Source organism: Rhincodon typus, chromosome 10 (genome assembly GCF_021869965.1).
Source record: "Rhincodon typus isolate 14 chromosome 10, sRhiTyp1.1, whole genome shotgun sequence".
Lineage (NCBI taxonomy): Eukaryota > Metazoa > Chordata > Chondrichthyes > Orectolobiformes > Rhincodontidae > Rhincodon > Rhincodon typus.
Genome location: NC_063341.1, coordinates 60,115,497 through 60,127,285, shown reverse-complemented (window position 1 = coordinate 60,127,285; position 11,789 = coordinate 60,115,497). Strand labels below are relative to the sequence as shown.

General features: G+C 39.5%; 1 protein-coding gene across 3 annotated transcripts in view; it reads left to right on the top strand.

The window, feature by feature from the left end:
- The window catches only part of cfap57 (cilia and flagella associated protein 57), a 69,714-nt gene that overhangs the window by 21,622 nt on the left and 36,303 nt on the right, over positions 1-11,789 (top strand). For all 3 annotated transcript variants that reach the window (XM_048601982.1, XM_048601981.1, XM_020522526.2), the window contains 4 exons: positions 3,006-3,171; positions 4,259-4,372; positions 6,825-7,037; positions 8,124-8,297. In XM_048601982.1, the coding sequence (XP_048457939.1) occupies positions 3,006-3,171; positions 4,259-4,372; positions 6,825-7,037; positions 8,124-8,297 (667 nt within the window). The remainder of the gene's footprint in view (positions 1-3,005; positions 3,172-4,258; positions 4,373-6,824; positions 7,038-8,123; positions 8,298-11,789) is intronic.

The window sequence follows — 11,789 nt, the reverse complement described above, 5'->3', positions numbered from 1 at the left end:
ATCAGAAAAGGGGGAGGGGAAGGGGGTTCTGAAATAAATAGGGAGAGAGTGGGAGGCGGATAGAAGATGGATAGAGGAGAGGATAGGTGGAGAGGAAACAAACAGGTCGAAGAAGCGGGGATGGGGCCAATAAAGGTGAGAGTAGGTGGGGAGTTAGGAAGGGGATAGGTCAGTCCAGGGAGGACGGACAGGTCAAGGGAGCGGGATGAGGTTGGTTGGTAGGAGATGGAGGTGCGGTTTGAAGCGGGAGGAGGGGATAGGTGGGAGGAAGAACAGGTTAGGGAGGCAGGGACGAGCTGGACAGGAGGCTCGGGGACCGCTTTGCAGAACACCTATGCTCGGTTCGCAATAAACAACTGCACCTCCCAGTCGCGAACCATTTCAACTCCCCCTCCCATTCCTCAGACGACATGTCCATCCTGGGCCTCCTGCAGTGCCACAACGATGCCACCTGAAGGTTGCAGGAACAGCAACTCATATTCCGCTTGGGAACCCTGCAGCCCAATGGTATCAATGTGGATTTCACAAGTTTCAAAATCTCCCCTCCCCCTACCGCATCCCAAAACCAGTCCAGCTCGTCCCTGCCTCCCTAACCTGTTGTCTCGGATTCTCCAGCATCTGCAGTTCCTACTATCCCATCTCATAAACATAAGATACTTACAACAATTACTCAGCATTTGGCATTAAAAAGGACGGAAACCTGAACTTGTTATGTCATTGCTAAAATTAGTTAAGATTCATCAAATAATTGAAAGACTTGGGAGTGAAAGAAAGATAAAGAGCATTTGAAATAATAAAACTTTAATTGGAGAATGAGGAGAGAGTAAAGAAACAAAAAGTGGAAAGGGAAGAGAAAGGAAAGGCAATGAAATTGAATTTTAAAAACTTGAATTTTAAAAACTTGAACTCCAAGAGATAAGGAAATCATGACTTGGCTAGTGAAAAGCTTAGAACAAAGGAAGTAGGAATAGGTAGTAACTCAGAGAATGGTTCTGATTCCAGTGGGAGATAAGATTTAATTAGAAATATATGTTTGGTGCTTAAATTTTCAGAACATTAAGTTGAAAGACATTTTTCCTCATTTAAAAAGGTAATTGTTCAACCTTAATGTTCTAGAGTGTTTTGACAGGTACAACTTTGAATGTGTATGTAGTTTGTCAGAAGAACAATATAGAAACTATGAAACTGTTATAAAAAGTAAAACTGGAAGCTTATGAGCTTACCCATAAAGTTTATTGTTTTAAATTTAGTAATTTAAGAAAGAAACCTAATTAGACATTTGTAGAATACGTAAGAGAAAAAAGAATGGTTTGTGATCAGTGGTTTCAAATACTGAATTTAGAGAATAAAAAATTGCGAACATGAGGGAAGTCATAATTCTAGAAGAATTTTGCAATAGGATTCTAGTAAAACTTAAAACTTATTTAGATAAGCTCAAAGTATCAAAAATCTGAGATGCAGCCATTCTGACAGATACCTATGATATCTCGCAGACAGTTACATGTGGGAAAATAGTCATATGGGAATTCACAACACCATTGGAGAAATAGAAAGCCTATGAATGAAAAATGTATTAGTTTTAGGGAACAAACAGAAGGACATCAAATTAAAAAGGAGAAAGTCTGGAACTTAAGGGTCATATGAAGAATGTTGCATGTTTCCATTGTAACAAGACTGGATATATGAAAGCTAATTGCTATAACTTAAGTTAGACTAATTGTAATAATAGCATGCTTTAGGAATCCTTAGAGATACTGGCATCAAGAAAGGAAATAGATATTAAAACTGTAGCTGTAGTACAAAGGGAGCATATTTCATTAAAGACTACTAAGAAGGGAGAAATGATACAGGATGGTCAAGAAAATTTATTCGTGATCATTGATAAAGATAATTAGACCGTTGAAGGTTCTGAATATTTTATGGAAAGATAAAGGAGATTTTCTTTTCTTCTAATAAAGGAGGTAAACCATAAAGATATTGAGAGACATGATAGCAAGTCACTTTCTGATACTGGCTGATAATACAAGTTGTCTTCCAGATGGGTTAATAAAGGAGAAAATATAAATTGGAAGTATATATGGAGGTTTCAAGCCAGTGCCATCATCTCAAATTAGATTAATGAGTAATTTAGTGAATGGAGAAGTTCTAGTTGGAATATTGTAACAAGACCCTATAGAATGAATTTAGTTTGGTGAATGACATGGCTAGTTAACAAAAGTTGGGACAAACTGAGGGTGATGAAACAATCTATAGAAGTAACCAGTAAAAGAAACTGAGGTCCTCTAGGAGGAAGATCCTAGACTTATTTCTTGACTGTGTTGTGATTAAATGTAACTCCTTTCTGCAAAAAGGGTAGGAAATAGAAAGCAGGAAACTACAGATCATTTAGCTTTACATATGTTGTGGGGAAGATGTTGGAAGCTATTATTAAAGATGTTTTAGGAGGGTACTTGGAGCAATTCTAGGTAATTGGGTAAGGTCAACTTTTTTTTTGAATGGGAAATCAGTTTAACTTTTATATTGATAAGCTTTGAAGATGCATGCAAAACAATACTTTTCACTGTATTTCAATACGTGACAATAATAAATCAAATCAAATCAAATGTAACATATGCTGTAAATAAAGGGGAACCAACTGAAGTGCTATACTTGGGTTTCCAGAAGTAATTTGATACAATACCATATCAAAAGTTATAAAAGGAAAGGGGCAACATATTTCATGGATAGAAGATTGGCTAACTAACAAGAAACAGACATTAGACATAAATGGACCATTTTCTGTTTGTCAAGCTGTAAGGAGTGATGTGCTTCAGGGATCAATGCTGGGGGCTCCAACGTTTTAATATTTATGTAAAAGACTCGGATGAAATGACTGAAAGAATGCATGTATGTAAAATACTTTAAACACTTAAAAACTAAATTCTCTTGATTGGAAATGAGCTATAAGTGAATTCCTCCACATTTTTTATAAGTTCTATTAATTGGTAGTTTCTATTCCCTAATAGTGTTTTGGAGCTATATAAAGAGTTTCAGGAAGAAGCTTACAGTGTTGCTATTCACCCATCTGGTTTATATATTCTTGTTGGATTCTCGGACAAGTTACGACTTATGAACTTGTTAATTGATGATATCCGAACCTTCAAAGAATTCACAATTCGAAGCTGTCGAGAGGTACACCACTGATGATTCTGGCCAAAGTTCTCGTTCATTTTCTGTTACGTGTAGTTTATATCTTCCATGCCTTTGTAATTATGACCAACCACATCTTTCAACTCTCAATAAACTTATGCTGTCATTTATATGGATCCAGAAAGCCACAGGTATCTAACTGAAATAATGGGGGAATTGCCTGCTAATCTTGGAACCAGCAAGAGTCTCACATTCCCTCTTAAGGTGTGCTATAATAAGTGCCAATCGGCTAGTCCCTCTCTAGGACCCTAGGGAGAGAGGTCTTATCCATTGAGATCTGCTGACCAAGCTGAAACTGGCAGCTCTTGAGTGACACCGAGGAGATATTGGCAGCTGTTGGTACTACATCCACCCAAAAGCCCTGAATGGTCAATGGGCCAGGCACAGGTGGGAGTTGCAGGTGAGAGGGACTGGCAGCAGAACTCTCAGCAGCAACCTCTTCTTTACAACCCTCACTCCCTCCTATCTGATGGTGAGACATTCAATCAAATACTGAGTACCTTTGAACAAAACACTACACCCTGCGTGCCCACAAGCATCCTCACACGGGTTTACTTTTTGGACTTCCCATGTGGTGAATTTGCAGCCCACTGCTGGGTCAATATCAGCGACCATGCAATTAGCTCCTTAAATGACCACTTAAAGGACTCACTCAGAGTGGAGGAAGTGATGCTGTGCATGAACATTTCCATTTGGTGGTCATCGTATTGGACGTGACAACATGCGATGTCCACTCTTCCACTTTCTGCCCAATTAGTCGCCACTCCCAGCACCAAACCTGTTCATGGGAAGTCATTCAATTCCAGCTGGAGTCTCCAGCTTCTATTATAATTTTTAACATATTTTCTTACAGCCCATGACGGAGCAGTTTACAAGAAGGACTTTAAAGTTGGACTCTTTCTTTAATTTTTCATTTTTTGCCTGTATATTCCATGTTTTGGTTTATTTTTCTGTGTTTTAAGATGGCGCCGGAGAGTGATGACACTGTACAACACTTTCACTATATTTTGTGACAAGATACACATGACAATTTGTAAATAAATCAATCAATCAATCAATCTTCTTTCAGTGTGCCTTCAGCAATGGTGGACATGTGTTTGCAGTTGTGAATGGAAATGTCATTCATATTCATTCCACAACCACCTTTGAAAACCTGGTTAATCTTAAAGGTCACAATGGGAAGGTGAGTTTCAGGATAATTTGCATTATGTGTTCTGCATATTTTGTTTTTGATTTTCTTGAACCTTATCAGTCTGCCTGCATTTAATGATTTAGTCAACAGGCAATACTATATTTATAAACATCCACAATATCATACTGGTGAGCATATAGAAAATGGTAAAAATCATCCAGTATTTATTTGAAAGGATGAGTACACACAGGATTGTGCAATACTAATGTATAAACATGTGTAATAGCAGATCGATTAATAAATAACCAAGACAATTTCCAAATCCATAGCCTTGGTTAACTATTGCCTAAAAGTAATTCTACATTCAAAACAGGGTATGGACAACAGGACTTTGTAAATCTTACAACTGACTGAATATTTTAAGCACAGAATAAGAACATTAAAAGTAAAAACAGTAACTTTGAAGGCAGTAAAGCATAACAACATGAGTCATAACAACGTATTTTAAGGAAAATAGTTAGAAAGCATAGAAATATGGGGAGGACACTCATTTAAAGGTAGTTGGAAAAAGCAGCAATGATGACGCAATTAAAAAATTTTATTATGCAGTGAGTTGTTAGAAAATGAAATGCACTGACTGAGGTTACGGTGGAGACAACCATTCAAGGCATTAGAGGACATTAGATTATAGATGCATACAGTCACAGAGCCATAGAATCATACAGCACAGAAACAGACCCTTTGGTCCAACCAGTCCATGCCGACCATAATCCCAAACTAAATTGGTCCCACCTGCCTATGCTTGTTCCAAACATTTTTATATTCATATACTTATTCAAATGTCTTTTAAACATTGTAATTGTACCCTCATCCACCACTTCCTCTGGCAGTTCATTCCACACATGAACCACTCTCTGTGTAAAAAAAAATTGCCCCTCGTGTCTTTTTAAAATCTTTATCCTCTCACCTTAAAAATATGACCCCTCATCTTGAAATCCCCCACCCTGGGGAAAAGACACCTGGCATTCACCTTATCTATACCCCTCATGCTTTTATAAACCCCTATAAGGTTACCGCTCAACCTCCTACGCTCTAGTGAAAAAATTCCACTGTCAGCAGAATCCTGGTAGATCTCTCTTGAACCCTGTCCAATTTAATAATATCTTTCATATAACAGGGCAAAATACACTTGGAAAAGATGTTTCTTTTTCTGAACTAGGGGGCACTATTTAAAAATTAGAGATGCCTTTTGGGACAAAGGTAAGGAAAAATGTTTTTTCTCTCTGAGGTTTGTGCAACCTTGGAACTCTGCCTCAGAAGGAATGGAGTTTGGATCATTGAATAGTTATAAGGCTAAAGTTGATAGATTATTGGTATGGAAAGGAATTGAAGGTTATTTTAGGTAAATAAGAATGTGAAATTCGAAACAGAAACAAATTAGCCTTGATCTTATTGGAAATGGGGTGAAATGGCCCCCTTCTGTTCCTAATTCAAACAGAACCTAATTAGCTGTCTAAATAGTTTCAGTAGACTGCATGACGAATCATAATTATTGACTTTTGCCAATGTGGCCTTGAAACTCTCTCAAGAGCCATTTCATTTTGGCCTGCTTCACTGACTGCTTTTGTGCTGTTGAAATTGCACCCATACTTACTTACAGGCTTGATTCAGCTTACCTGTTGACAACTAACTTTATCAAACTAGTACTGTATTTCTCCAAGACCTAATCTTTCCCATTTGCACAAAATAAATACTGCTGGTAGGCTTTTTAACTTCCACTATCTGCTACTTGCTGCACTGAATTATCAGCGGCACATAACTTCTTCTGAACATTATCAAAACCGTTTCCCCCCAGCCCAGCTCCCAGGACTTAAGTCCTGTAGAGCTATTCAACAGTTCTAGGACTCTCTTCAGTCCTCAAACATCTCATGTAGTTCAGCAAACTTCAGCAGCACAGTTAACTGCCTAGTATGGAATAAAAACAGTAATTGCTGGAGAATTTCAGCAGAATGGGCAGCATTGGTGGAGAAAATTATTGTTTTGATACCAATGTGACTTTCTGAAGAAGTTTCTCTTCACAAGAAGTGTTTCTTCACAAATGCTGCCTGCACTGCTGAGCTTCTCCAGCACTTTCTGTTTTTATTTCAGATCTCCAGGATCTTGCATTTTGCTTTCATTTTACTGCCTAACATGGAGCATGCTTCTATTCTTGTTCATCTCCTTCTCCAAATAACCGTAACCTAAGAACTTATCTTTATTGACCCCCAAACAGTTTTGAGTGACCTTTTACAATAGGCAGAATTGAATGTTGCTACCTAACAAATAAATGTAACCAGTTATAGATTGCTGGTTTGCTCAGCACAGAAAATAGATACAAATAGAGAATTTCATTTTGTATGTATTTTGTTTACAGATGCAGAGGAATGTTGTAAAATACATGATAAAGTGTGCACTTGAACAATTATACAGTATTCTGACATTCCTCTATGTCTTCCCCAAACAGATTCGTGCTATTGTCTGGAATTCAGATGATAGTAAGTTGATTTCCTGTGGTATGGATGGTGCAGTGTATGAATGGAATACACTGACCGGAAAGCGAGAATTGGAGTGTGTACTGAAGTCCTGCAGTTACACTGACCTTTGTATCACACCGGATAGTAAAACCATATTTGCAGTGGGGTCTGATCGAACTTTGAAAGAAATTACTGATTCCCAGGTGTGTAGAATGTGAAACTGAGGGGTTGTCATATTAGAACTTTGAAAGAAATTACTGATTCCCAGGTGTGTAGAATGTGAAGCTGAGGGGTTGTTATATCCTGAGGTAAAGTGGGCATAGTTCAAGGCCCAAATTTTCAAGAACATTATTTAATATTTCTGTGATTAATCAAATAAAACTCTTATTCATTTAACAGTTTTAGCTGGGTAAAAAAAACAATAATCCTGTTGCAACAAATTCTCAACACAATTTTATGTGCTTAACAAATAAGAGGTGCTGAGTAAATGGATGACTGTCATATTTTGCTGTATTTTTCAACACCATAATGTAAATGTCATCTGTATAATATCAATACATTACTTACTTAGACTTAGTTCCTCTGGTCTCATTCATTAAAATGGGCAGCAAGATTCCACCACTGCAATCTCTTATGCTCCAGCCTAGGTGGTGCCCCACTCTTGAAAATAAAACAAAAGAACTGTGGATGCTGTAAATCAGAAACAAAAACAGAAATTGCTGGTAAAGATCAGCAGGCCTGGCAGCATCTGTGGAAAACTGAATTAACATTTCGGGTCCAGTGACCCTCCTTCAGACTCTTGAAGGTTGTCCTCAAATAAATTTACCAGGCTTCCTTTGGCTTTCCTATCTTCGCTTTTTTCATAACTTGTCTATTAAACAGCCAACCTAGCACGGCTAAGCCCCAAAGGTGAAATAATATCTCGCTAGTCTCAGGACCCAGAAGAAGAAACAGTTTATTTGTTTAGACTTTGCTTTAAAATATTAAATTCAAAGTAAAGAAGGCTATTACTAGCCATGTATTTATTGTAGGATGACAGAATTTACTGTTCTATTTAAAGTTCTGGTGATCTCCAGCATTTTTCACTTCAGTAAAGTAAGGTCAATAATGTACCTTCACATATGAAATATACTTTGTAAATTGACATAATTACATTATTTTACTGTCCAAACTTTCTAAAATCATGTTCATTTTCAGATTGAAACCTCGTACTTTACAGATGAAGTAGATCCATGACTGAAACTCTATGCATCATTTCTGCTCTTTTACTTTTGCTCCTTCCTACTCAGATTATTCGGGAAGTTCCATCGAATGATGTTGCATATACCTGTGTCGTTATGTCACATTCTGGGCGAATGTTGTTCCTAGGCGCTGCAAACGGGACAGTACGGAGTATGAAAATCCCACTACCTGTAAAATCAGAATGGAATGAGTATCAGGCACATTCTGGACCAATCACCAAGGTACTATGTCATCCTTCTCAATAATTCTTCTGAAGTATAAAGACCAGCCCCAGGGAAGTAGCAACTAAATGCAGATGCTGGAGTCAGAGTCAATACAGTGTGGAGCTGGACAAATACAGCAGGTCAGGCAGCATCAGAGGAGCAGGAAAGTCGATGTTTTGGGTTTACACCCTTCATCAGGAGTCCTTTATTGACCAGCCCCTGAATTTTCTCTCCCAAGTCAGCAGCCCAAGTCAGGAAAATTCCCAATTCTGACTCAAGGGAAAGTACCCCAGATGTTCTGATTTTTTTTTGTTGTTCTTGAGGGGTTGGGCAGTTGTTATTAGGTGTTAGCCCATAATCCCCCAAAACATTGCAGAGGCAACCACAGAGTCCTTAGGCATGAACTTGCTCATTTCATCTAATTTTTGGAAAGACCATTAGATGGGAATCATAATTCCTAAGGAAAGTAAGATTGCAATGCAAAAGTACCTAAAACACCAACATTGGAACCAAACTGTAAGATTTTTTTGGTGATTCCACATTGTGGCTACTATTTACTTTACAAAGTATTGTAATGCTTCAGTGTGGGATCTAGTTCTGCAACTAAACAGTCAAAGTATTTTGTTCTGACTGAATAAAAGGAGTTTTTCTCTCATGTGATTCAATTATGTGAATATGTCCAGAGATTGGAAGAACTCTTATCTGTCAAACTTCCATACACCTACAAATGAGTGCGTATGTAAAATAGATCCAGTAAGACTTTTGAAATTCAGAGATAGAAAGAACTACAGATGCTGGAGACAGAGACAACACAGCGTGGAGCTGGAAGAACACAGCAGGCCAGGCAGTATCAGAGGAGCAGGAAAGTTGACCTTTCAGGTTGGGAGCCTTCTTCAGAAATGGGGAGGGGGAAGGGAGCTGGGAACTAAATAGAGAGAGGAGTGGTGGGGCTGGGGAAGGTAGGTGGGATGATGATAGGTGAATGCAGGTAGGGAGTGGTGAAATTCTCCTTTATCAACAAGCCCTGAGCAGGGGTCCATTGATTTTCAAAGTAATCGAAATACAGTTTTGACAATAAACCAGATGGGATTAAAAATAATCTGTTTCAATTTACATTGGGTTGACATTGTTCTTGCACTTGAACAGTTTTTTTGATATTGTTTCAGTTTTAGAGAGGCAATAGCCTCATGGAATTAGTGTGAGACTATTAATCCCCCTGGATTAGCTAATGTTTTGGTGACCTATGTCTGAAGTTTGGCATGGAAGATGAATGAATTTGAATTCAATAAAAATCTGGATTTAAGAGTCTGATGATAACCATGACTCTATGTCAATTATCAGAAAAACACATTTGGTTCACTGATATCCTTTAGGGAAGGGAAACTGCTGTCCTTGCCTGGTTGTAACAATTGCTATAAAGCCTCAAAACACAAATGAAACCAGGTGGACCACCAGCATTGACCTAGGCAGCGGAACAACAAAGGCAAAACTCACTGTATCGACTGTGCAAAGTCTTCCTTACTAACATCTGGGGGCTAGTATCAAATTTGGGAGAGGTTTCTCACAGACGAATCAAGCAATGGCCTGATATACCAAACAGACAGTGTCCTAGACACCACCATCTTGATATGTCTTGTCACACCGGCAGGATAGACCCAGCTGGAGGTGGGAGTCGCCCAGGTAGTCCCTCTGCAACTAGTTCCTCAGTTTTCTGACCCGCAATCAGTGAAGATGCACAACTGCACATCCTCCACGATAACACTCAACACTGGAAGGCCCCAAGGATGCATTCTCAGCCCCTACTCTACTCCCTGTGCACCCATGACTGTGTTGCCAAATTCTGAATGAATGCCATTTACAAGTTTGCTGATGACACCACTGTGGTTGGACGGATATCAAACAATGATGAAGCAGAATACAGAAAGGAGATAGAGAGCTTTGTGACATGGTGCAATAATAACAACCTCTCTCTCAACTTTGGAAAAACTAAAGAACTGATCATGGACTTCAGAAAGAAAAGAGGAGAACACACCCCCATCTACATCAACAGAGCGGAGGTTGAGAGGGTTGGGAGCGTCAAGTTCCTACAAGTGACAATGACTGACAGCCTGTCCTGGACTTGCAATGTAGATGTGCCAGTCAAAAAGGCACAACAATGCGTCTTCTTCCTCAGTTGGCTCAGGAAATTTGGCATATCCACAAAGAGCCTCACCAACTTTCACAGATGCACCATTGAAAGCATACTGTCCAGATGAATAATGGCCTAGTATGGCAACTGCTCTGCCCAGCACTGTAAGAAACTACAGAAGGTGGTTTGCACATCCCAGACCATCATGGAAGCCAATCTTCCATCCATGGACTCCATTTACAAAGCTCGTTGCAGCGGAAAGGCTGCCAACATCAAAAACCCATCCCAACCCGGTAACGCTTTCCTACAACCTCTCCTATCAGGCAGAAGCTGCAGAAACTTGAACACACGCACCAGCAGGTTTAAGAACAGCTTCTTCCCTGCCATTATTAGACTAATGAATGGATTCTCTAACTTCAAATAATGCTGATCTTGCAAATGTTGATGTTGCCTTGTGCATGCCCTGTGCGACGTGACATGTATGCCTCTGTCCAGGGTTTTTTTCCTCCTATGATCTGTATGTCCTTGCTTACTATGGCCTGTCTGTACTACTCATAACCAAAACATTTCACTGTATTTAGGTACACGTGACAATAAATCAAATCAAATCATTGACTCCAGAGACCATGAAGTCTCATGGCCCCAGGTCAAACTTGGGCAAGGAAACCTCCTGCTGATTATTATATACTGTACTGTCTCAGCTGAGCAATTAGTGCTACATCATGTTAATAACACTTGGAGGAAGCACTAAAGGTGGCAAGGGTACAGAATGTACTCTGGGGATCTCAAATGTCACCACCAAGAGTATCTCAGCAGCAGCACTACTGATGAAGCTGGTAGGGTATTAAAGGACATTGCTGCCATACTGAGTCTGCAGCAGGTGATGAAGGAACCGCTAAGAGGGAAAAACATACTTGGCCTCATCCTTACCAATCTACCTGCTGAAAACCCAGTCCATGACACTGTCCATGACAGTATCGGTAAGAGTGACCACTGCACAGTACAGGTGGAGGAGGAATCTTGCCTTCACATTAAGAATATCTTCCATCATGTTGTGTGCCACTGCTGTTGTGCTAAATGAGAAAATGTTTGAACAGATCTATTGATTCAAGACTGGGCATCCATGAGGCGCTGTGGGCCATCGGCAGCAGCAGAATTGTACTCCAACACAATCTGCAACCTCATTCTCCTGCGTAACCTCACTCTATCATTACTATCATGCCAAGGGATCAGCCTTGGTTCAATAGAGAGTGAGGAAGGGCATTCTAGGAACAGAACCAGGTATACCTAAAAATCCAAGACAACAAGGTGCAGGGCTGGATGAACACAGCAGGTCAAGCAGCATCATAGGAGCAGAGAGGCTGACGTTTCGGGCCTAGACC